The sequence below is a fragment of the Malaclemys terrapin genome, chromosome 10 (genome assembly GCF_027887155.1).
Source record: "Malaclemys terrapin pileata isolate rMalTer1 chromosome 10, rMalTer1.hap1, whole genome shotgun sequence".
NCBI classification, from domain to species: Eukaryota; Metazoa; Chordata; order Testudines; family Emydidae; genus Malaclemys; species Malaclemys terrapin.
Window position 1 is genome coordinate 34,464,582 of NC_071514.1, and position 26,942 is coordinate 34,491,523.

Consider the following 26,942-nt stretch of genomic DNA (forward strand, 5'->3'; position numbering starts at 1 on the left):
GTGTAATCTTTAACTAACACTATATGTAAAACCCTAATACATATAATAATTATAAACAAAGAACAAAACAAAAACTCTTGTCAAACTAATGAAAATATGAATTTTTCAACAAATCAAATTATTTTAAATCCTAGATGATCTGGGTTTCATTATGATGAGTCCACACAGCTATACTCAATTTCAAAAAATCAAGCTGTTTCAAGTATATCATACTATATCTAGGTTGCCCGTATCATGTTGGGTTCTTTTATGAAAAATTGAGAGACACCACTTTCCCTCTGAACCCAAACATCAGTGTTGTTTTATCTAAACCCTTGAATTCTTTTTCTTTGTTGTCATATCCTGAGTTTATCTTCAAGAGTTATTGACTAAATTTTAATAAATATTTTTAGAAAGAAGTAGAGGAAAATTAACTACTTTAAATAGTTAATGAATCCCACCTAGTCATGAGTCCAATCCCTTCAGGTGTACTAGTTGAAGTTTGCTGCAACTGTCCTTCCTCCCTTCGTTTTTGGAGCTCTTCAATAACAGGGCTTACTCCTAAGATCAACAAGGCACATCTATGGATCACAGAGTTGCATGCAGCAGTGTACACATCTTGACCCTCCGGAAGATCTGTGCTAACTCTTCGTTCCTGTTGGGACTGAGGAGGCTGATCATCAACTCTAGTCCCATTTCCAGTGTTCATCCTATCTCGATCCCGACTGCGAGCTACTTCACGGGCTGATAGGAAACATTGAAATATTTCTGTAACATGCAACACAAAAACAAGGTCTTAACGTCTAGGCAAAGCTAAATTATAATAAAATCGTCATCTTCAGTTTAGGCCAAACATTGGCATTGACAAGTGGAAAATATAACAATTTTTTCCTAACAGTAAAAAAAAGGATCCATTAACAAGTAAAAATCTATAAAACAAGTTAACAAATATAGACTAATTACTTAGTCTAGCATCTACTATGTTAAATTTAAAATGAAGGGAATAGTAAAATCTGGCATGCTGCTAAACAATTCCTTCAGCAGTGCACTGCAATCTAATTATTTAAAACGGAGCAAGAAAGGGAATGATCAAAATTCTTTCATTCCGCTGAATACCTTCAAAGAGCCAGAATAAACAGGAAAGCTTGTACACTGCCATTTAAAAACTCACATTTTATTTTTTTAAGGTGAAAACACATCCCATATAACAATGATCAGAGCAGGCACTGTCAGTGTGCTATTCCTTGGATGCATTGTGCTTATGATAAACAAACAGCTGAAACCTCCTAGAGAACAAAATCTGTTTATATGGTACTGTATAAGGATGGCCTGGGATTATAATGTTAGGGTCAGGAAATAAGGAACAAATGCTACCAAGTAAAAGTAATAACTGGCTTTTTAAGCATGCTAGCTTCTGACTAGAACACTGTCCATCAATGGCAGTGCAGGGTTAGCCATGTCCCTTAGAAGAGCATGACAATTAGAGAAAATGCTTCCAACTAAATATTTATAATTCTTACAATAAACTGGTGAAACTTACTGCAGAGCATACATCCTACTCAAATTCCAAATTCCAATGCACACCAAATTGCAGCCTAACCAAAACAAGTGCTGGTTGGTCAACATCTGTGTACTTGAATTCTTGGAAAAAAGAAATTTTCAGTAAGAAAGAAACTTTCCAATTTTCAATCAAATCTAGATCCAGAGACCAACCAATGGGATTTGTGTAGCAGTATGCACCTGGGGGATATGCAGTCATGCAGAAGAACTAGTGTTGGCAGTGGGGTAGCCTGTAAAATCTTCTCGAGGTCATTTGATTTTTGGTCTGTTCATTTCCTCTGGAGAAATGGCTTTCCCTTCAGTCATATCTCTATTTCAGTGGGAGACACAAAAGGACTATTTTCTTCTCCCATATTGCCTGTAGCAGTTCCAGCATCATTTGGCAGATGCCAATTTCTTTTTGGATTTCCTCTTCAGAGGTCACTTTGCTACGGTCTTCTCAAACAATCTTTCTCCCAAATATTTAGAGGATAGTAGTATCACCACTCCAGAATTGAAGACAACAGTGTCTGAGTAAGAGAGGTGAAACCCAGAGCTCCGGCAAAAAAATCTGAAAGAGTTGAGCAATGCTTCGGAAACAAAAACTGCTACTGGAATTATCTTACAGAGAGAGACCACCTGACTATAACAATTCCTGATCTTCAGGAATACATCAGTCCATGCTAATATTGTTCGGGTAGAGCATGCTAATATTGTTTGGGTAGATACACACGAAGCTGTCAAGGTTGTTGAAGAAGCTTCAAAATTCCTCTGGAGACATGAATCCACTTCCCCCACTCCCTTTCAGAAGGGACTGTGGCTCTTTTACCACAGAAGAAAGAAATTTAGGTAGCTAGATAGCAGGTTTTGAATTACTTTACCTGGTAATAATTTTCAGGTCATCTCTCCTAATCATCTGGGATGAGCTGGCTATTCACATTCTTTCCTAATCACATCTCTAGAGCTGTGTGGATTGAGACCAAAATCTCAGATTTGTCTCCAGAGAGGAAATACTACTCTGTGGTCTCACTTTCCTCCATAAGCTTGGTCCTTTTCATAGTCCAAGCTCCGTGTTTTGAAGGTTCTTTTAATGGGAAGTCTAGCAATTACAGGGCTTTTTTTATTTTAAAACCAAGAAGAACCCTAATCTGTCTACCTGTGCTGTGGGAGCAAAACCAAAACAAGTAGGTTCTTCTAAGGGAAATGATGGGCCCAGTCTAGTTCTATATCCCTCTACAGTGCAAGCTGGAAGACCCTGTTGGTGGGTCTATGGCTCTGGGTTTGGTAGCAATGGGGTCTCTTTATAGCTTCAGCCTGATTCTAGGAAAACAAGCCTAGGCTTTTGTTAGCTTTGGATCACTGGGAAGAATCTTCTACCAAACGTTTGGCAGGCCTCTCAGTCATTACAAATCTACAGAAATTAGAAAACAGTCTTATCCAAGACCCGCCCCCCAAGCAAAGTTAAGTCCTGGAGCAGAAATGAAGCAGTTTTCTATGCAGGTTCTCCTTACCCCTTGGTCAGGGTAGCAGCCCTGGCAGGCTCCTCCCTGAGGAGAGGGGAATAAGTCACTAGCATAGAGCATATTGGGAATGTCACACTGATATGGAAACTAGCCCCTAAATATCCAAGGTGGGGGGAGGGATAGCTCAGTGGTTTGAGCATTGGCCTGCTAAACCCAGGGTTGTGAGTTCAATCCTTGAGGAGGCCATTTAGGGATCTGGGGCAAAAATCTGTCCGGGAATTGGTCCTGCTTTAAGCAGGGGGTTGGACTAGATGACGTCCTGAGGGCCCTTCCAACCCTGGTATTCTATGATTCTAATATGGTTAGATGTGGCTTCATCAAAGGAGGAAAAAACACAATATTTTAATTAACAGGCTGAATATCCCTTTTAGCCTGGGTACAAGACCCAATTCTGCAAAAACTACCAAAGTTGAAGGAATTTGGCAATTTTCTTTGCAAGCCATATTTAAATATCAACAATTACAAATTATCTAGACAGTCCATGAAGTTTACAGGTGGTGGTGCAAATATGAAGTGTACTGAAAAACATACATTAGTAACTTTACAAAGGTCTGATTAAGCAGGCATTCAACAACATCAGTAAATTCCAAACCAATCCAATGTTAGCAACAATAAATTTTATTCCAAACTCTAGAATAAGAGATATTTAAAATCAATCTGTTACTACATACATATACATATAGAAAGTATATTATATACGCGCACACACATTTATTAAAAAGTGCAGAATATTGCTTATATTTTGACCCAATGAATACACTAAAATTTTACACAAATAAACTCAATGACATTTTGGATGTCTGAAGTAAAAACTTCTAGATTAATTTTTAATTTGTCCTTTGTTAAACAAATGTACAGTCCTTTCTAGAAACCATGAAATTGCATTCCTACATTTAATGTCTACTTACTTCCGGCTGTCATGACTTCATGCTCTCTTTCCTCCTCTTCATCTTCTTGTTCTGGATGCCCCTCTTCTCTGTCTCTCTCTGCCTGCTCCTCCATTTCAGCTTCTTCATCAATGGTCCGAGTAAAAGAATGCTCTTGGGGATCAATATCTGCAGACTCCTGGTTTTCTGACATCTAGACAAAGTTGTTTAAGTTACATGGTGAAATCACTTCTCACCAAATGAAAAACTGTAATGTTGAAAAAATATTAAACAAAAAAATGATTTTCCTATGAGAAGGCATTAATTGGTATATTGAGTTGGACAAACATCAAAGGCAGAAAACTACTTTAATGCCATATTATGGCAAAGACTTTAAATACATACAAGTTAGGAAATTGAGAGTGATGCTTTCTATAGAAACTGTTACTTAGCTCTTTTGTATATATGCAGTAGTACAATGAGGTATTTGGTTTTAGGCTCAAGAGTCAGACTTTGAAACTTCAACATCATAGCATCAACATGCTGTTATTGGGAAGAGTTCTCTCACTTTAAATGGCATATGATCCTTATAAGGTTTCATTCTATGGCCAATATTTGAGTTGGTTTAAAATTACATCCAATAAATACTCATTTTATCTTCACATTCACAGAGCATGAATTTGCAGTTCTTACATAGACAAAACTTCCATTCACTTTTAGGAAGTTAAACACACATAGAACTGCAAAATCAGATGTTAACTTATCTCACACACACAAAATGTAGCAATTTTAGGATATGAAAAAAGACTATAGCAGGGAGATAATGATAACCATAGAACACAGCCTTGACTAGTATTATATATGTACTTTGCACTTTAAAAGGGCCAGTTTCACAAAGCTGAAAACAATCATCAACAAAACTGAATGAAAGAAAAAACTGGGCCTTAAGAAGGCTTTATTAGATGTCCCAAAACACCTACAGTTCTGAAATCACATAAGGCGACTTCTTTGATTTAAAAAACACCCTGGTTAAAAAGGGAAGTAAAATTAGCAATTAAAGAAATATATATAATACATGGAAAACAGAGGAAGCAGATAGCAATGAGTACAAATTACCAGTTCACAAACAATCAATTGATAAATGAAACTAAAGGCATCAGTGAAAAATCTATGGCCAGTAGGGTTAAGGACAATAAGGAATTCTTTAAATGTTTCAGGAGCAAACAAAATCCCTAACAATGGTATAAATAAGGATGGTAAAACTAAGTAGTCAATAAATACTCCTATTCTGTATATGGAAAGAAGTAGCATGATATATTCACATCTTTCAGTGATAAGGAAATACTTTCAATTCCATCAGCAACTAGGGAGGATTTTAAATAGCAGCTATTAAAAATCATTTTTAAAATCAGCAGGACCAGATAATCTGCACCAAAGAGTACAAAAATATTGACGAGGAGCTCTCTGAACAATTAATGTTGGTCTTAAACAAATCTTGGAACACTGGAGAAGTTCTAAAGGACTGGGGAAAAGCTAATGTTGGACCAATATTTAAAAACTCTAAACAGTATGACAGTATCCTGGAATGCAGCAATACAGAAAAGGATTTAGTGGTTATGGTAGATAGCCAACTGAACCAGAGCTCACAGTGTGGTGTGGTGCTACAGCTAAAAAGAGCAAACAGGATCCTCGGATGCATAAACAGGAAAATATCATGTAGGAGCAGAGAGATGGTATTACATCTCTAAACCCCATTAGTGAGACCATTATGGGAGTACTGTATCCAGTTCTGGTGTTCACAATCGAAAAAGGATGTTAAAAAACTGGAAAGGGTTCAGAACAGAGTTATAGAAATGATTCAAGACCTGTAAAATATTTCTTATAGTGAGAGACTTAAGAAATTCTATTTAGTTTACCCAAGAGAAGATTAAGAGTACCTTGAGCCTACTGTACAAGTACCTACATGGGGAAGGGATTTCTGATAGTAGACAGCTCTATAATCTAGCAGAAAAAGGCATAAAGAGATCCAACTGTTCACAGCTGAAGCTAAACACATTCAGACTAGAAGTAAGTTGCAAATTGAGAGTAATTAACCACAGGAACAACTTATGTAGGGATGTGGTGGATTCTCCATCCCCTGAAGTCTTTAAATCAAGATTGAATATCTTTCTAAAGGGTACACTAAAGCTCAAACAGAAGTTATGAGCTTTATGCAGAAATTACTGGGTGAGGTTCTGTGGCCTGTGTTATCCCAAGAGGTCAGACTATTTGATCATAATGGTCCCTTCTGTCCTTAAAATGTATTAATCTATGGGTTGGAGGCTATAACATGGTGTACATATCCCTTTCTCTCCAACTCATAATTGCTACTTACTGTCAGGTGGATAAGTTACTACAAATACTTGATGATTTGAGAACACTCCTGAACCGCATGCCACAGCCTCACAACACAAAAAAGCACACGATGCCTGCCTTTTAAAAGTGACAAGGTTGGGACCGACATGGCTACAACTATACTGCATTTTAAAATAGCTTCATTTAATTTTTTTATTAAAGAGAAAACAAACTTACTGATTTTATGCAAGGTGAAAGAACATTCAAACTAGATACATTCTGAATCTGCCAAAAGGTAATAAGTGTCCAAAATCTGATTTACCAAAAACTGTGCATATTCTGAAGTGTCTTACTGCTTAAAACTCATTAACAACAAAGGCTTCAACATTAATTGGTTGAACTGGCTTTGTTCTTGAATAGTAAACTAAAAGAACCAATAAGGAAATAATATACGGCCCAACATTCTGTTTCATTTTAGAGCTTCTGCCCTTGCCTACATCTCTGCCATTGATTCCTCCTATATCCACTTCTCCCACTATTGATTCTGCAGGATTTTTTCCACATTTCCTTTTCCTATGCATCTTCTCCTCTGCCTTCAGATCTTATTTTAAATCCTTTTTTTCAAAATAGCCTCCATTTGCTAAACAACTACTATTCTGTCTGCTTTCATTCCTTGGGCCTCAACCTTTAATTGCCTGCACTGAACTTCTCCAAGTTAGACTGTGTCCTATTTAAGCTAAGGGCTTTGTAAGGCACCTTATTCAAATAATGGGTACTAAATAAATAAAGAATAATAACTTACTGAAATTGAGGGCTACTAAAAATGTATATATATATTCCACATTTTAATTTGAAAACATGCTTTAAAAACAAAGTAATTTTAATGAAGTGCAAAATTTCTAGCTGAGTGAATGAAGAAACGTTTGGAAAGTGATCATTATACATAGAGTATATACAATATTTCATTAATATTTTCTCACAACATGGAGCAAAATCCTATAATCAAGCAGATATTTTTCATTCTTACCCATCTGTCTCTTGAGGATGACCTAGTTTGAATAAGTTCCATGTTTTTGCAAGCAAGCAAGCGACTCCGAACTTTATACACACAGCGGTATACTTCTGCCAGGGCTTTGCCAGGCTGATATCTACAAAGAGCCATAATAGAAAAATCATATAATGTTTCATTAAAAAAAAAAAAAAAAAAAGAGAGAGTACCTAAAGATTTAAACATAGTTTCAAGTTACTTGCCTGCTCTCACCACAAGCTTGACTAAGTAAATTTGTGTGTTTCAAAAGAGCTGAAAGAACAAATCTAGACACAGTATCCAAGAGTGACTCGTTACTTAAGGTTGCACTGTCCCAATCTGAAAATAAAAACGAACCATTAACATTTACTGGGATTTCCAAAAGCTAATTCTTACTATATTTTAAAACAGCATTAGTTACGAAGTTACTTAAAATCTTCTTCCCGCTAAACATTTTGCCAATTTATAAATGGATTTAATGTTCATGAAATAAGCTAAGAGTACTGATTAACAAAACACATAATGCAACAAACAAGGGGTGGATTAAAACAAAATCCTTAGAAACACCAATGAAATTTTAAATAAATCATGTTAATAATTATAGCATCATTTGCTTAAATGAGGTGTTAAGAACTAATTGAAACTAATGTTGATAGACTTGAAATATGCTTCAAAGAAGCTTTCCAGCCACACACTTTTCATTATTCTTGACTTAAAATTTTCTATTAGAACATTATGAAGATGCAGTTCTATTTCTGGGTAACTTATCTAAAGACTGTCTGAAGTACTGTTGTAGCCGTGTTGGTCGCAGGATATTGGAAAGATATTTTTTATTGGACCAACTTCTTTTGGTGAAAGAGAGAAGCTTTCAAGCTACATAGAGCTCTTCTTCAAGGGGAAGTGGAGAGGTGTTAACAGTCTTCTTCAGAGCTCTCTGTAAGCTTGAAAGCTTGTCTCATTCACCAGCAGAAGTTGGTTCAATAAAATATATTACTTCACCCTCCTTGTCTCTCTCAGAATGTGTGTTAACTACTTATGCTAAATGATGTGTTCCACCCTGTATTTAGTGTGATATTCTGAGTACCTTTCCCAGACCTAAAAAAGAGTTCTGTGTAGCTTGAAAGCTGTTTTCTTTCACAAACAAAAGTTGGTTCAATAAAAGATATTACCTTGCCCACCCTGTTTATCTAAAGATTGAAATTATGTGAGTTTCTTATAATTTGACCTGAAAATTACAAATACAGAAGCTGATCAGAATACTCCAAGTCTAAATTAGGAAGAGTCCTTGCTTAAGGACACTAGTCTCATCTTCAGATCTATCAGTGCAAAAATTGTGTCTGCTACAGAGATACTAAACTGCATTGATCAAAGCTTGAATAAAAAGAGATTCTGACTAGCAAACAAGGTTTCAAAGACATTCACTTTAGATCACTAAACTGCACTGAAATTAACCCTCCCTCATATCCATATGCCCAGGAAAGGGCAATGAAAACAACAAGATTTTCCAACCTATTTTTAATTTTTATATATAAATATTTAAAGTTAAATATTTAAAGTTTATAATATTGAAACACAACAGGATCCTGAACAATACAAAAGTTAATAAATATTCATAGTAGAGTAATAGCTTGCTCTGGAGTCCCAAATGACTAAATTTGACAACAGACTTAGTAACTCATGAGCTGTCTTATGAGCCTTTCTGCTGCATTTTTGAAATCATCCATATCGGTTATAGTCGTGACAATCTAAAACAGACCAGTATTTATTTTTTTAAGTATCCTTCCTCCCTTGGCACCTTTAAGACTAACAGAAGTATCGGGAGCATAAGCTTTCGTGGGTAAGAACCTCACTTCTTCAGATGCAAGTCACTTGCATCTGAAGAAGTGAGGTTCTTACCCACGAAAGCTTATGCTCCCGATACTTCTGTTAGTCTTAAAGGTGCCACAGGACCCTCTGTTGCTTTTTACAGATTCAGACTAACACGGCTACCCCTCTGATACTTCCTCCCTTGATATCTGAATTTTTCAAACTCTGTAGGTGTTTTTCAAAAACTGATTGGAAAAATGATGGTTCTTTTAAAATAGACTCTGTTCTCGTGAAGATACAGCAATTTCAAACCCAGTAAAAAACTTCCAGTATGTAGATCAAAAATTCTACTATTAAAATCATTGCAAAACCAGCTATTACCCTAAATGCAGCTACTTTACAGTCTTACATGTTTCTAAAATCTCTAGGGCTAGACTGTGCATTTATAAACTGCCCTGCAAAAAGGTAGTGGGATGTACCTGTGTCATCCCAGGTCCAGCACAGAGAAGAAATCATGACCCAGCCAATCACAATTCCTTCCCTGTTACTTCCCATTTGCCCTTGGAAAAGAAAAGATGGAGAAACAAGGGGAAATGGACAGTAATCTGTTGCTAGCCCTGACACACGTACCCTAGGGCTAGTGTGTGTGGAGAGAAGGGGCAAGGCTGCACCCATGCCCTCCATTCCTGCTCAGGAGAGTTAGTGGGCTCACTTATGTCTACACACCCAAACCCAAGGTCCAGGAAGGCCATGCAGGTGCATGTACACCAAGCCATGATCTTGCCCCCTTTAATGTTTCAGGCCCTGATTCAGGAAGTCTCTTAAGCATGTGCTTAAATTCAATCCTATTCAAGATAGCATTTAAATATATGCTTAAAATTTAAGCATGTGCTTCATCCCCATCAACCTCATGTACTTAATTACTGTCTTTATTAGGGAAGCTTTCCTGAATTAGGGCCTTATTGAGAATCGCGCAGATCTTGTTAATGTGTTTTGAGTGAAATTCCTACCCCTGAAAAACTTCAGTATTGTTGCAAGTATCAGGGGGTAGCCGTGTTAGTCTGTATCTACAAAAACAACAAGGAGTCTGGTGGCACCTTAAAGACTAACAGATTTATTTGGGCATAAGCTTTCGTGAGTAAAAACCTCACTTCTTCGGATGCATGTTGTAGTATTGTTGCAGGTCATCTTGAGGTCCAAAAATCAAACTTCTTGCAACATTTTTATTAAATGCCGATTTTCACATCAAACAGTGACAATTCATAATTTTAAAAATTTCATTTCTCACTTGAAAAAGAGGACCATGAAGAAAATAGCCTGGTTTTGCTACAAAAGAACCCTGCCATCAAGCAAACCCCACAAAATCTAATGTATTTTTCACAGAAGTAGATCAGTACCACAGAATCAAAAAATGTATAAACCACATTTTGAACTTTTCCAATTCCATTGCAAATATTTATATAGCCATACTTCCAATATTAAAAGTAAAAATAATCTACAAAAGGAAATGTTCACATGGATATTTGGAAACTACTTTAAATATAACAGCAACCTATTTTACAATTAGGGCCCTACCAAATTCACAGCCATGAAAAACACATCACGGACCGTGAAATATGATTTTCCCCATGAAATCTGGAGCCCAGCCACAGAGCTCCTACCCTGCGCAAGGCTCCAGCTGCAAGTCCCAGATAGGGATTGAGACTTCCTCTTCCCTGCAGGGCCTGCTCCAGGTCAGACCCACCTCCAAGATCTTCCCCGGCTGCAGGAAGCTCTGCAGTTCAAGCTGTCCCTCCCCCTCCGCCCCCCACCCAGGGAGGCTGTGGCTCCAGCTGTCAGCCCCCCACTGGGGAGATTGCCCAGAAAACCCACCCCGCTATACCCTATGACCTCACATCTGGGCTGCTGCCTGTGGTGGTGTTGGCTTTAGATCTGGGTGCCCAGCCAGAAGCCTTCCTCGCTGGCTGCCCAGCTCTGAAGGCAGTGCCCCAGCCAACAGAAGGGCAGAAATAAGGGTAGCAATCCCACGACCCAGCTACATAGCCTTTCGACCCTCCCCTCCCCCCTCCCGACCACCTTTTGGATCGGGACCCCCACAGTTACAACACCCTAAAAGTTCAGATGTAAACATCTGAAAATGTGAAACTGACTAATTTTAAAACTCCCTGGTTGTGAAATTGACCAAAATGGACCCTGAATTTGGTAGGGCCCTATTTATGATGTTATATACAGTTATGCAACAAAGCAGTCTTTTTGGATCTCAAAACTTATGATTAGGGCCCAGAGTTTTCCACAAAGATGGTATACACATCTTGCTGCAGACTCATGATTCAGAATCTTTTATTTTTAAAAATAATTATGATTCTAGCCATTATGGTTGCAATGCAATAGCCTTGAAAATGTGAACTTAGCCTGGCTTGACTGAATCCGTAGACAACCTGAAAGAATAGCTCTAAGAGGTGCAAAGTGACCCATTCATCTCAGAACCTCATTGATTTCCCAGCTCAGGAATTCGTTAGTTTTCCAAAGCACCATGGATTTCAGCATTCCTTCAACCAAATTCTCCATTTTGCTGCAAGCAGATGCCCAATATTTTATTTTGTCCTCTGCCTGCAATTGCTTCTTATTATCCAGCTTTCCTCACAAGAAAGTGTTACAGGATAACAGCACATACTCAATGTGCTGTTCTCTGGAGCTAGTTGGTAGGAGCTAGAAACGGAGTGTAGTTTGCAAGCGCTAAGTAAGGGCTACTAGAAATGTAGGCTGATAAGCTAGGCAATACAAAATTTCAAAAAAGTGGTACATTTTTTTGTGGGAAACATCTGTGGAGTATTTGTTCTTGTTTATTCTTAAAAAAAAAAAAAAAAAAAAAAAGGATGAAATCAAAATTTTATTGACCCGCTCTACTACAAAAAATAGATTGATTTTATAACAATGGTTACTTCCAAATATGAGCAATTGCTGTGTCTGTTTGTGTAAGTGCGTAGTGACTGGACTGAATGGTATTACATGGCAACAAAATTTATGTTGCCATGGAAGTTACAGATTGTTGTCACGGAGTACTCAAGGCCCGGCTGAGGATGACCTGAAGCAAGCAAGTAGTTTGGCAACAGGGTTAATAGTCTGAGCCCTGTAATGTCATTATTCTGCACATAAAATTATCTTCCAGGTTTACAAGATATGTAAAAGTCTTTTACTTCTGTTTTCATTTTCTTACCTTTACTAACAGCATAGTCTTGCATACTGAGCCAGAGACTACGGGCTGGCTCTTTTGTACAACCCAAGGCCAAATCAACGAAGACACCAATCTCAGGTCGCAGCTTATAATCAAATGGCTTCTGTTCCTCATTTCCAGAGAGGGCCACTTCCAACAGGGAACTCATGCATTTGTCTAAAGTAAGGGAAATATTTAGGTTTTAGATTCTGCTGATTTTGATAAGCACATACAGTCACTACTTTTTGCAAGCTATTGAAGGGGTAGAAAAAGGACATCCCAATGATCACTCCATCATCCCACAAGGAAAAACCCTATCACCCCTGCTCTTTCCATTCCTCAGGACAGGGAATCTCCCTGTCCCCAACTGTAAAGTGACCACACTGTCCAGAGGCCACCACCCATACTCAATGCCAGGGCTCAGCACCAGGACTCCTGCTCCTCCATACATTTTACAGGGAGATCCAGAAAGAAGAGTGACAGCCATCCCAGCAACTCCACAGTAGCTCTGCACGTGTTACTCCTACTGCTGTATAGTCATATAGGTTCTCAAAGCTTTTACTGTAATAAAGTAAAAACTGAGTTATCCTGCATGTTGGGGAATGGGTGCCGGTAAGTCAAAAATTCCAGTTAACTAAGAGGGAGGGAATTCAGGTGCGGGATGGGGGCCCAGTGTTGGGGCCCAGGCTCTGGGAGGGAGTTTGGGTGTGGGAGGGGGTGCCAGATCCGGGCGGCACTCACCTCGGGCGGCTCCCCGCAAGCAGCGACATGTCCCTGCTACTCTTAGGTGGAGGCGTAGCGAGGCAGCTCTGTGTGCTGCCTCCGCCAGCAGGTGCCGCTCCCACAGCTCCCACTGACCGCAGTTCTCAGCCAATGGGAACTGCGCAGCCAGCGCTCGGAGCAGTGGCAGCACGCAGAGCCACCTAGGTGTGCCTCCACCTAGGAGCAGCAGGGATATGTCACTGCTTCCGGGGAGCCACAAAGAGCCAGGTAGGGAGCCTGCTGGCCCTGTGCCAAGTGGACTATAAACTGGACTTTCAATTAAGATCAGAAATGCTGGTTTATAGAGCTTTCCGGTTGGTAAAGTGCCAGATAATACAGCTTTTACTGTACTTTCCTTTCACAAATTATGTACAATTATGATCCTTTTTGACAGTAAATATGAATGTTTAATGCAAATGAAATGGGAAATAGTACATCCAAGTTGAAATGATACAACTCGGTGAAAAAAGAAAGCTTGTTATTTTTTCCCTTAGAAAATTTGAAATAGTTGATTTTTCTGTTTATAAACATCAAAGCTCCTACGCTGATTAAGCACTGGAATAAATTGCCTAGGGAGGTTGTGGAATCTCCATCGATTTTTAAGAGCAGGTTAGACAAACACCTGTCAGGGATGTTCTAGATAATACTCAGTCCTGCCATGAGTGCAGGGGTCTGGACTAGATGACCTCTCGAGGTCCCTTACAGTCCTATGATTCTATGATATGCGGAAGTTTATATTTACTTATAAATATCCAATTTCTTACTTTTTCATATTAAGATATAAATAAATCAGAGTTCAAATGGCAAACCATATAGCACAGATCTTCCTAATCCTGATTAGACATTTCAGAACTGAATCCAAAGATTTACCATATATGTTTTGGTGAAATGTTATTTATGCTCATTTAGCTAGAACCTCCTTAAAGGGGGAAGCGAGAGGGAGGTATAGCAAAACCTAACAAAGATAAATTATTTCTTATAAGAAAGAAATAAGATTACACATTAAACCAAATCTTACAAACTGTATACACAATTTAATATACTACAACAAAGGAATAAATTTACAGAGCTTAACTGATGGAAAAGTTAGGCCAATATTTTAGAATACAAAAATGGTAGCTATTTGTAAATTTTATTCTTTTCTTCTTCCTTTCCATCCACTCCTAGGAATCCACAGGATGAGACTTACTTCTCATAGCCAAGACCATCCTACTGTCAATCTCAATCCGGAGGCCAAAAGCATAAATTGGCTTGGAAAGAAACATGCTTTTATAGATCTGTCTACTCTAGGGATATTTTTTTCAAAAGTTTCTCACCATTGTTAAGACCATTCCATCAATTGCTATGATATTGGGTGTCCTAACGTAGATGCTCTGCCAGTGTTTCCTAATCCTGCTTAGACCAAGTGTAACTGATACTCTACTTAAAATGGCATCACCTATACAGGGATTCCTAATATTGCTAAAGTCACTGGGAGGCACTTCAAGACACCTAAAAAATGTGCATACTTAAGTTCATGAAGGCTGGAAATTAAAGATCTAGATCTCCTACTGCCTACTCCTCCAGCATCTCCAAAAGTTTGTGAGGATGACAATACCCAGGCTTGAAAATGTGGCAACGTTAAACAAAAGCAATGAAAAATTATAAAAACCTACATATAGTAATTTTACATTTAGCAATTTAGCAAACTACCTAAATGAGGAATGTCCATTTCCACTCCATCACTGAACAGTGGTGTTTTCAACCAATAGGCTGTATCCTGTTCCTCTGGGGACACGTGGGATCCCTGAAGCATTCCACCAAGACAGCGTCCAATAAGCAGAGCTACAGTTCTCTCTAGATCAACAAGCCATACCCAAGATTGGGCAGGCTGTGGTAAGGGCACTCCAGCAGGATCAATTAGTTCAGTTCCACCTAAAGCATTATAAATAATTAGTCAAAATAGATTTAATTTTCTATTCTGAAAAACAGACTAATACAAAACTCAATAATCTGACAGAATGTATTGCTTTGGCAAAATCCTACCAAAGAACATATGTATATTGCTGTAGATCCTCAGGTAACTTTTTGGGAGGTAAATATTTTAGATCTTATCATTCTCCTTGGATATGTCCAATTACTTACTTTTCCCCCAACCTTCCTTGTATAAAAAAGATGGTTGAAAATACTGCAGCTTTACTATCATCTTTCCATTTATGCACTTTAGAATTTTTGGGTTCGAGTCTGGTGAGAGCAGGTACAAAAGCCTTTTTTAATTCTGCTAGTAATCTATTACTTTCATAATGGTCTTCCAATTTTGTAACTAATTTCAAAGTAGTCAGAAAACTCCTTTTGCCTCTTAGCCATTTTATTCACCTTAACACAGTCCAGAAGATATTCCTCTGTAAATAACTTTGGGGTGTTTAGTGTGACGACACTTTGTGTATTTTGGGACAATTTTAAAAATATATATATATTGTACCCATATGTCATCATCATCTTCACCCCATACATGGCTGAATTTTCTTCCATAAAGTTGTCTGTTGAACTGATTAAAAAATACGATTCCACTGCTTCTAACAACTTTGTCCCATATTCCACTCACTCATGATTTATTTAAAAAAATGCTTTAGTAAAACCTTTGTCACGTGTTGCAAATAGCATTTCTCCAAAAAGCAGCAAACATTGTCATATATAATCTAATTAGGAAATAATTCAATGGTTTGCAAATAACTAACAACTCCCCTTCCCAAAACCCCTGCCATTTCCCCCTCCATTTTCTATTTTGGAAGGAGCATAAATACTTGAAAGTATTTGTTCAGAAAAAAGTTAGTAGGTAATATTGTCTATTAAAGTTAATTTTATCCGACTTCATACCAGAAAGCATTAATAATACTGGAAAGTCTGGATAGTATACTATATAACGGCACAGGAGGAATAACATTTTACAACAAAAGCAAAACATTTTCATGCATTACAGACTGGGTATTTCGGCTCTAATCCTACATTCCTTGTGCACCTGAAACTTCCACTGATGTCAAAAGGAATTATAGACATGCAGGATCAAGTAATTTGTTTGTAGTGCAAAATACTTAGTTTACAGCAAGGTATGTTAATACATTTTAAAGGTTAGAGGGGAGGGGTACTGAGACATTTTGAGATTAAAGGGACACAAAATAAACAGTTTCCAATTTATAGAACATATTTACCTATTCTAATTTTAACTTGCTATTTTCTTCTTTTTCAGATGAAAAATGTTACTTACCATGAAGCGGCCACTGTAATTCCTGATCTTCTAATAGGGCAGCAGCGGGTAACAGTCTATTAAGGCGATCAAGAGGTGGCAACAGATCTAGCAGATAACTCAATAAAGGCCGGGCCACTGACACAGGCAGTAACAACAATGAGTTAACAATCTGGCACAGCATACTGCCAGCTGCAGATACATAAACTACATCTACAAGGAAGAAAAGGGAGGGGATGTGTGTTTATGTTAAATAAATTACATTGCTTTTTAAATTCAGCAACCAAAAATCCCTTAAAATATTAAATAATTAAATACTGTCCTTTTATATTTAAATAGTTTTGGCAAGAAAAACATCCCAATTGTCCTTAAAAGTTTAATTATTCTATATGATTTCATACTGTGAAATTGTAAAATGTCCTATGAAAATCACCTTAAAAATGTCTGTCTCAAGCATATTTTATTAACAAGTGTTCATGAGACTATGATGCATACAAAACCTAATTTGTAAAGTTTTCAAAATGTACCTGTGTTGGGTTTTTTGTTTAATATACACCACCTTAAAAAATCATACTTGACTAAAATATTTTTATGAACTTTGGTCAACTATTGTTACCAGTACAAGCATAACTAAAAGCGGTTAGAGATTTAAATATTCTCCTTAATTTTATCTACATTTTTACTTTAAGTACAATGTGCTATCAAATGTACCATCAGTTTGACTGCTGCATCTGTGCAATTCGTCAATTTCCCGTTTGGTCGGGTTTTGCCCCACACAGCAACAAGGGACAGAAAAACATTTTAAATGTATTGGAATCTAAGTAAACAAAAATTGTCACGGGAACTCAGAAACAGTTGTGGTACCTGAAGTTACTTTAAACTCTTTTTTAATTAGTGTATTTCAAGTCTGTGGTACCTCTTTAAACTTGACCTTTTTAGCAATATATACCTCTTAGTTTTTCCCCAACACTGCCATTCCAAGAACTTTCCTTAAGAAGAGTTGCAGAACGTGAATAGATATCTGTAGCATGAGGCAGTAAAAGCTGGAGGTGTTTGTGTAGCAGTGCCACACTGCTAGAATTCTGGAAACAAGAGAAACTACTTATAACAAAACAATACAAATATATTTTAGAAGATTTCATCATGTATTAGATTGTAACTTTCAACTACACATTATTCGAATCTTATCCTATGTAGATGCTCACAAACTGAAGAGGGGTAATGTTACATTTCCAGAAGATATGACTAAAAACCCCATGTACCTCACTAACACTGTTGATATGACAATAAGCCAGCAATTGTTTCTGCAGTGAACACAACAGCTCATGAAGATGAGCAGGTTGGCTGTTTTCAGATGATGACGTCCCAAGTAAAAACTTATCACTATTCTTTTCCAACTCTCCGAAGGCTTGATCCTAGTTAGACAAAAGGAATAATCACATATTGTCCATTTTCAAATATTATAATACTCTTGGTATCTTAAAAGGAAACTCTTTCACCTCCTAACATTTACGGCTGGGATTTACAAAGGAACCCAAGAAAGTCAATGAGAACTGGGCTCCTTACTCTCTTTGGGATTTTCAAAGGAACCTGTCTACATAAATTTGGACACAATCTGAAATCACAATCACTGAGATTTTTATAGCAGTCACTGTGATTGCTGTTATACAGTCAAGTATTTCTATTCTAAGGAGGAGATTTTCAAAAGCACAAAGGGACAGACAGGCATTCACGGGAGCTGGACACCACACTCATCTTTGTGCCTTTGAAAATTTCCCCATGAACCACAATATCCAGAGATATGCAACTGGCCCTTTAAAATTTGTTATGGGCTGACTACTGACACATAAAGGTTTAGAAGAACATGTTAACACGATTAGCATTTTTCACTGTCTAATCTGGAGTGGAAGGGAAGAAAAATACCAGTTCAATTTTCACATAAGAATTCAGAAAGAAAAAAAAATTAGCAGAGTTTCAGATACAAAGTTTGGTAGGGATTCACCTTGAATCTAAACTGCTCTGGGCTTGTCTTAGACGGACAGATAGTGCACAGCAAGCTGGGGTGTAAATCTATAATGCTAGCATTCCGTGCACTAATTATCCATGTGGTAGCAGGGTCCACATGGACAGTTAGTGCACAGCACCCTCATTCACTATAGATTTACACTCCATCTTGGCATGCACTAACTCTCTATCTAGACAAACCCTTTAGAGAAGGCCCTTAAAAAATTAGTTTTAGTCCTTTTTAGGGGGTTGCAGGTTCCTGTTGCGGGTCTCTTGAACAAACATTAAAGGAGAAACATATAATTATTTTACCCAAACTGAAGAGAATTTTTTAAAAATAACTTGATTATTACTATAAAAAATTAAAGACAAGCCCTAAACATACCGTGTAAAATCCTAAATTTCTTAGCAGAGTCTTCATTAAAATTTCAGCTAGATGAGTATCTGGATGGCTGCTCTGGACACCATATGTTTGATCAGAGAGGTTTCCATAGCCAACAGATAGTGAAGAAACTTCTGTTGCATCAGATGGTGAACTATAACCAAGTAGTGAGGCTACATGGGTATGATCTTGCAAACTCGTCAGAATAATATCCAACTGCATTCTCTAAAGGAAATAATTAGATAGGAACAATTGTTCTTGTTAGACAACAAAATGGGGAATTCAAGGTGCAGGAGGGGGCTCTGGGCTGGGGCAGGGAGTTTGGGCACGGGAGGAGGTCAGGGGTGCAGGCTCCGGGCGGCGCTTACCTCAAGCAGCTCCTGGAAGCAGCAGCATGTCCCCTCTCCGGCTCCTATGCGGAGGTGCGGCCAGGCGGCTCTACACACTGCCCCGCCCACAGGTGCCACCCCTGCAGCTCCCATTAGCCGCAGTTCCTGGCCAATGGGAGCTGTGGGGGTGGCGCCTGGGGTAGGGGCAGCATGCAAAGCCCCCTGGCTTCCCCTAAACATAGGAGCCAGAGGGGAGACATGCTGCTTCCGGGAGCCTTGGCACACATGCATGGAGCAGCCTCCAACCCTGCTCCCTGGCTGGAGCGTGGGAGCAGGGCAAGCCCCAGACCCTGCTCCTCAACAGGAGCTCGAGGGCCAGATTAAACCGGCTGGAGGGCCGGATGTGGCCCATGAGCCATAGTTTGCCCACCCCGATCTAAAAATGCCTAGGAGAGAGAATTAACTCAATAGTCCCGTCATTCGGGGGACAGAACAGATGATAGACTAAAAAGTCCTCTTCAACTCAGTCTTCAGAAACTGTGGCTAACGAATTCCCAATGCTCTTCATAATGACTTAGCAAAACGACAATGTAAATGAAGCTTGAGCAAAAAAAAAAAAAAAAATCAGTAAATTCGTATTATTTATTACACTATGGTAACTGTAAGGTATAGAGAGGTTTAAGTGAATGACTACAAACCACAGAAGAGAGCACACAACTTCATGGAAGAAGGTGAAAAAAGCAACTTTGAGTCACCATAGCCTATGGTCAACCTTTTCCAACTTTGTATTGTGGTTTCTCTCTCGGTACACAAGGGTTTAGTAAAAGCCAGAATGGATAAAGGAAAGAAGAATTTTGTTTTTAAACATTTTTCACTACAACATTCTGGTATACTGCTCATGTCATACAATTTAGAATGTAATAATCTTCCTTTAGTCCGTAGACCACACTACTTTTGCTAACTGCATAATCAGTGTCAGACAATTTCTGGGCATAACCGACAGTTACATTGTTATATACCGTTGGTGTCATCTCAGCGTGTTGGAAATGGATTTTACAGAGTTTTGTACGATTCTTAATGCATTAATAAATAAGTATGCCCACCATTTTAGTTTATTCTGTCTGTAACATCCACCTTGTCACAGATTATTCACTTGACTCAGTGCAGCCTTTTGAAAGCCAAAATTGCCCAGTAAACTGCCTATATTTAACCCAGCCAAGCTTCACTCATCTGACTGTACAATATCTTAACTTATACTATGCTTCTATATATCTTTTGACAAATCTCATACTTGAGTTTTAATTCCTTTGACCTAAAGGTGAGAGTTGAATTAACAAAAAGTATACGAATGTGGATGTACTTATGAAATCCTTTAAACCTATCCCAAAGCCCTTGTTCTGAGATGCTCCACAGAACTTGTCAGTATGCACTGTAATCAGTATCAATTAACAGGGGATAAGTTAAATCATAAGGAGTAGCGAAAGCTCCAGTCTACTAACTATTATACAAGAGGTCAGGCTAGATGTCACAATGGCCTTATAATTTATAAATCTATGAAGATACTTAGTTTATGCTGAGCCTAATGTACTATACTTTGAGAAACAATCTTCCAGTTTTGTTAGAATTCGTACTCATAATTCTGACATCATTCTAGTACACTATATGCTCCATTGTACGCAAGTTTAAAGGCCAGGATTATCCTATGTGAATGGACCCAAATGACAGCTGCCCAATATTATTTTAAACCTAAGGCTCAAATGCTGAAGACCCACAGCTCCCATCCCTTTCTAATCAGGGAAAGGTCTTTTTGTTCTGTGTCTGTAGCATGCCTAACACAATGGGGTCCTGGTCCATGACTAAGGCTCTTAAGCACTAGTAATAAATAAATAATGAAACATGAAATGTCTGTCATCAACTTCTTCTCTTCCCACTCTATGATGGGGTGGGCAAGAGGAATGTCTCAACAGGATATTCACCACTCCTCAAATGGAGCACTGCTAAGTGTAACTCCTCTGCCCAGCAGTGACTCACCAGGACTGCTTTTCTCCTTTCCCACAAGCAACAAAGGAAAGGTATGCAGAGAACCTGGCCTGAAGCACATTTTACTCCAAGATACCACTGTAGCCCATGCTCACTCATTTCACTAATGAACTTACAGGCTCTTTACCACTGGGGTTTGGGTTATAAATATTTTGGGGATGGATAGCCATCCACACACACTGGACAGCTGTGATCTAGGCTCATGGACTACGCACCGGGTAGGAAGTTAACATTTTTATTCTGTTCCTGATTCTACAGTTGACTTGCTGTATGACACTGGGCAAATAAACCTTTCTGTGTTAATCTCCGTTGCTCACATTTGTAAAAACGGGCAGTAATACTTATCCACTTTTGGAAAGTGCTGTAAAATCTATGTATAAAAAGTGTTTTACAAGTATTCTGATTATTAGTACAAAACCACAAGATCTAAGTCCAGCACTTTTCCTTATTTTTGAAAAAAAACTTAAGGCACTGGCAAACATAAGATTTTTAAATTTACATTATTCAGATTTGTTTAATTAGACTGGCTCTCAACAGTAATTGACCTTCAAACTGCTCCAGGTGTATCTTCTAATATAGGTGTTCACATAATTACTTTAAAAGGGTGACATACAGTTTTACAAGGCCTTACCTGCCCCTTCGATAAGCTCTCCCATCTATCAGGGCCTTGGGGTAGAAGAGAATGCAGCAATTCCATTCTTTCTCGCAATGGAGGTAGAAGCATAGTTGCACCTACTGACAGCGTCTCAATTACAACCTAAAATAAAAGGAGAGGGGGAGACAACACTTCATATTTTGAAATATTTTTGTATCAACATCATGGCATTTTTTAAAAAAAATTACTATGATTTAAATCAAAGATATCTAACATATCTAAATAATTTAATTTAGAATAACGTTCATTCTAACAGCTGCAGTAATATGGTGATCTTGTGCTAGGGAGATGACAATTCAACTTCTAGTGCTCATATAGGGCTCTGGAATTAATCCGCTGATTGCGGCAGTAGCTTTCTGAAGATAAATTCTAAGAGTTAAGTTCTGTTCAGTTACATTGGGATAAACCAGTAGAGCAGAACTTTAGCTATGAGAGAGCAGAATACGGCTGTATGTAATTCGATACAAAAACCAAACATACACGTACACACACATACAGCAGTTTAATTTTACTGTAAATTAGGTTAGTGCACTAGCTTTTCTTACTTTCTAGGGGTGTGTGTTCAAACCCTGATTGAGCCCAAATTGATCACAAGTAATAGCGAATTACTTAATTTCTTCCTAGTTCTTTTAAATACATCAGTAAGCCACCACAAATATTAACACAATTTGGTATGATTGGTAGTCCCTGCTAAAGAGAGGCTGGAAGAGCAGTTTTGTGTGTTTAGAAGTAGGACAAAATACACACATCCTAACATACTGCATCTTTCACTTGTGTCTTTTTAAGCTCTTTAGAGCAAAGACTTTATTTTTACCAGTTTACATGGCGCCACTCTATAGTAAGGCTGCATTGAAAACTGCACCTAGAGCGGGACTAAAATTCCACCCTATAATTACTTTAGTCTCAAAATTTAACAAGCAACTCAAGAATGATTTGTTTCCGTATTATTTTTTGTTCAAAAAGATTCTAACTTCAGTAGATGAAAGATTTTGCAAAATGAGCTAGTGCTGAAAATTCAAACCACCTCACTTTTTCAGACTAGTACAACTATAGAACCAGTGTCTTGACAAATTCAAAAAATTACACAATAATAGGACCATTTTAAATTTTAAGTAGGGCTGTCGATTAATCACAGTTTTAATCACACTGTTAAACAATAGAATACCAATTGCAATTTATTAAATATTTTGGATATTTTTCTACATTTTCATATATACTGTACTCCCACAGAACAGGGGTTGAAAGCAGCCCTGAAGAGGGCTGTGGCTGGAAAAAAAAAAGAGTTAAAAGCAGCCAAGCTGGGCTGATTGGAGAAGCAGCCACAGCTGGGGGCCATGCCCCCATCAGGCCACAGCTGGCCCTATAAGAGGCTGAGGGCCAGAGGCTGAGGAGGACTCTCTCTCTAGCCTTTTGAGAAAGGAGGACCTGGCTGCCTGGGAGCCTAGCAGAGTACCTGAAATGGAGCAGTGCTGAGGAAGGGCAGAGGGAGCTGGGGAGCTCCAGCCTAGCAAAGCCACAGGCTGCAGGCCTAGTTAAGGGCTCACAAAGGGATACTGGGGCTGCAGAGAGGCAGCCCAGAGATAGGCAGAGGCAGCTAGTCCAACCCCCCTGGCCGATGATGAGTGGTTTATAGACTGCAGTCCACCCCAGGTAGCGGGGGCTAGATGGTGACTGGCAGTAGCCACTGAGGCAAGGTGGGGATAGAGAGTTGAGGGTTCCCCTGGGTGGGGATACGCAGAGTGTGGGTTACTGCCAGGGCAAAACCCTGACATAGAGGGGCACTGGGGTCCGGGAGGGACACAGGGGCCAGCGGCAGGCAAGACACCGGCCTGCAGAGGGCACTCAGCGCTCGAAGAGCTAATTCCCTGAACGGCCAGCAGGAGGCACCATGCCAGTGAGTCTTCACCCCGCCACAATTGTATTCTGTATTGTAACTGAAATCAAAGTGTATATGATTTTTATTACAAATATTTGCACTCTAAAACTGATAAAATAAATAGTATTTTTCAACTCACCTCAAACAAGTACTGTAGTGCAGTCTATTTATAGTGAAAGTGCAACTTACAAATGTAGATTTTTTTTTGTTACATAATTGCACTCAAAACAAAACAATGTAAAACTTCAGAGACTACAAATCCACGCAGTCCTGCCTCTTGTTCAGCCAATCGCTAAGACAAATAAGTTTGTTTACATTTACAGGCGATAATGCTGTCCTCTTCTTATTTACATTTCACCTGAAAGTGAGAACAGGCATTCGCATGGCACTTTTGTAGCTGGCATTGGAAGGTATTTATGTGCCAGATATGCTAAACATTCGTATGGCCCTTCATGCTTTGGCCACCATTCCAGAGGACGTGCTTTCCTGCTGATGATGCTCATTAAAAATATAACGTGTAAATTAAATTTGTGATTGAACTTCTTGGGGGAGAATTGTATGTCCCCTGCTCTGTTTTACCTGCATTCAGCCGTATATTTCATATTATAGCAGTTTCGGATGATGACCCAGCAAATGTTGTTCATTTTAAGAACACTTTCACAGCAGATCTGACAAAACGCAAATAAGGTACCAATGTGAGATTTCTAAAGATAGCTACAGCACTCGTCCCAAGGTTTAAGAATCTGAAGCGCCTTCTAAAATCTGAGAGGGACGAGGTGTGGAGCATGCTTTCAGAAGTCTTAAAAGAGCAACTCTCCGATGCAGACACTATAGAACTCGAACCATCAAAAAAGAAAATCAACCTTCTGCTGGTGGCATCTGACTCAGGCTAGGTCTACACTACCCGCCTGAATCGGCGGGTAGAAATCGATCTCTCAGGGATCGAATTATCGCGTCTCGTCGGGACGCAACAATCGATCCCCGAATCGACGCTCTTACTCCACCAGCGGAGGTGGGAGTAAGCGCCGTCGACGGGGAGCCGCGGAGGTCGATTTTGCCGCCGTCCTCACAGCGGGGTAAGCTGGCTCCGATACGTTGAATTCAGCTATTCGCGTAGCTGAATTTGTTTATCTTAAATCGACCCCCCCCCCCCATAGTGAAGGCCTGCCCTCAGATAATGAAAATGAACATACGTCGGTCCGCACTGCTTTGCAATGTTATTGAGCAGAACCTGTCATTAGCACAGATGTATGTCCCTGGAATGGTGGTTGAAGCATGAAGGGACATATGAATCTTTAACGCATCTGGCACATAAATATATTGCGACGTCAGTTACAACACTGCCATGAGAACACCTGGTCTCACTTTCGGGTAACCCTGTAAACCAGAAGTGGGCAGCATTATCTCCTGCAAATGTAAACAAACTTGTCTGTCTGAGCAACTGGCTGAACAAGAAGTAGGACTGAGTGGACTTTTAGGTTCAAAAGTTTTACATTGTTTTATTTTTTAATGCAGTTATTTTTTGTACATAATTCTACATTTGTAAGTTCAACTTTCATGATAAAGAGACTGCACTACAGTACTTGTATGAGATGAATTGAAAAATACAACATTTCTTTTGTTTTTTTACAATGCAAATACCAGTAATCAAAAATAAATATAAAGTGAGCACTGTACACTTTGTATTCTGTGTTGTAATTGAAATCAATATATTTGAAAATGTAGAAAACATCCAAAAATATTTAAATAAATGGTATTCTATTATTGTTTAATCGCAATTAATATTTTTAATCTCAAGATTAATCACAAAAAAAAAATGTATCGCTTGACAGCTCTAATTTTAAGGTAAAACACACAGTTATGCCATGGTTGGTAATCAGTCTCTCACCAGAAGCACATGATACTGTCCCTGCTCAACATTGGTTGCCTATTGATTTCCAGGGAGAATGTAGTAATAATACAATTATCTTTTTTAAAAGAGTTTTGATCTATAAAGCCCTAAATAGCTTGGACCTACTTACAAAGGACAGGAGAGCCAGCCTCTCTCCCCAGTGCCATACTGCCACTATTTGCAACCATTTGCAGTGCTCAATCTGAATCCTTTTGATTTAAGAGAGGATTGGAGACTGAGCACTCTGAAGGGCCCTCAGCTTTGGAACTTATTCCCACCCTTTGAACCAGAATAACCCAGATCTCTATTTTCAGGGCAAAGTGCAAGGTCTATCTATTTTCTTGGGCATTTGGGGAGATAGATATGATTTTATGGGGAATGAGACTTTTTTTTGTTAGGGGATGCCGGTGGGTTAGCTGTTAGTTGTAGTTAGATTTTTTTTTATGTTATCATATACACCTGGAACAAAAATTAGGCAGCTTTTTGTATATTCTATCAGAATGTTACACCTATAAATAAATAAAATAAATGATAATATGGCAGCTGAGATCAGAGTCATGCAAGGTAACAGCACCTTAGCCTAATTATTAAGGGTGCCAGAGAGGATGAATTCTCAATGAAGGACCTTCAACTATGAAGTTTCCTTCCCCATTTAAGGACCACATCCTTAAATGAACTCTGTACGGGGCTCAACACAACCACAGCTCATTTCAGGACTAGGGCCTAACACTAAGATAACTATTAAAAGTAGGGCTGTCAAGCGATTTAAAAAAATTAATCGCAATTAATCACACTATTAAACAACAATAGAATACCATTTATTTTAAATATTTTTGGATGTTTACTACATTTTCAAATATATTAATTTCAATTACAACACAGAATACAAAGTGAAAAGTGCTCACTTTATATTTATTTTTTATGACATATTTGCACTGAAAAAAATAGATATATATTTTTCAATTCACCTCATACAAGTACTGTAGTGCAATCTCTTTATCATGAAAGTTGAACTTACAAATGTAAAATTATGTACAAAAAATAACTGCATTAAAAAATAAAACAATGTAAAACTTTTGAACCTAAAAGTCCACTCAGTCCTACTTCTTGTTCAGCCAATTGCTCAGACAAACAAGTTTGTTAACATTTGCAGGAAATACTGTTGACTGCTTCTTGTTTACAATAATCACCTGAAAGTGAGAACAGGCATTCGCATGGCACTGTTCTAGCCAGTGTTGCAAGATATTTACGTGCCAGATACACTAAAGATTCATATGTCCCTTCATGCTTCAACCACCATGCTTCATGCTGATAACAAGTTCTGCTCGATAACCATCGAAAGCAGTGCAGACTGACGCATGTTCATTCTCATCATCTGAGTCAGATGCCACCAGCAGAAGGCTGAGTTTCTTTTTTGGTAGTTCAGGTTCTGTAGTTTCTGCATCGAAATGTTGGTCTTTTAAGATTTCTGAAAGCATGTTTCACACCTCGT

At 38.5% G+C, this 26,942-nt stretch overlaps 1 protein-coding gene across 7 annotated transcripts in view; it reads right to left on the reverse strand.

Annotated features, from left to right (window-relative positions):
• HERC1 (HECT and RLD domain containing E3 ubiquitin protein ligase family member 1) overlaps positions 1 to 26,942 on the reverse strand; it is a 205,222-nt gene that overhangs the window by 107,274 nt on the left and 71,006 nt on the right. For 6 of the 7 annotated variants that reach the window (XM_054041856.1, XM_054041858.1, XM_054041857.1 and 3 more), the window contains exons 13-23: positions 21,660 to 21,785; positions 18,663 to 18,884; positions 17,536 to 17,688; positions 17,223 to 17,355; positions 16,295 to 16,486; positions 14,743 to 14,964; positions 12,292 to 12,465; positions 7,493 to 7,607; positions 7,269 to 7,389; positions 3,950 to 4,121; positions 441 to 747 (exon numbers count right to left, since the gene is read on the reverse strand). In XM_054041856.1, coding sequence (XP_053897831.1) covers positions 441 to 747; positions 3,950 to 4,121; positions 7,269 to 7,389; positions 7,493 to 7,607; positions 12,292 to 12,465; positions 14,743 to 14,964; positions 16,295 to 16,486; positions 17,223 to 17,355; positions 17,536 to 17,688; positions 18,663 to 18,884; positions 21,660 to 21,785 — 1,937 coding nt within the window. The remainder of the gene's footprint in view (positions 1 to 440; positions 748 to 3,949; positions 4,122 to 7,268; positions 7,390 to 7,492; positions 7,608 to 12,291; positions 12,466 to 14,742; positions 14,965 to 16,294; positions 16,487 to 17,222; positions 17,356 to 17,535; positions 17,689 to 18,662; positions 18,885 to 21,659; positions 21,786 to 26,942) is intronic. The other variant, XM_054041859.1, reaches the window with a different exon arrangement.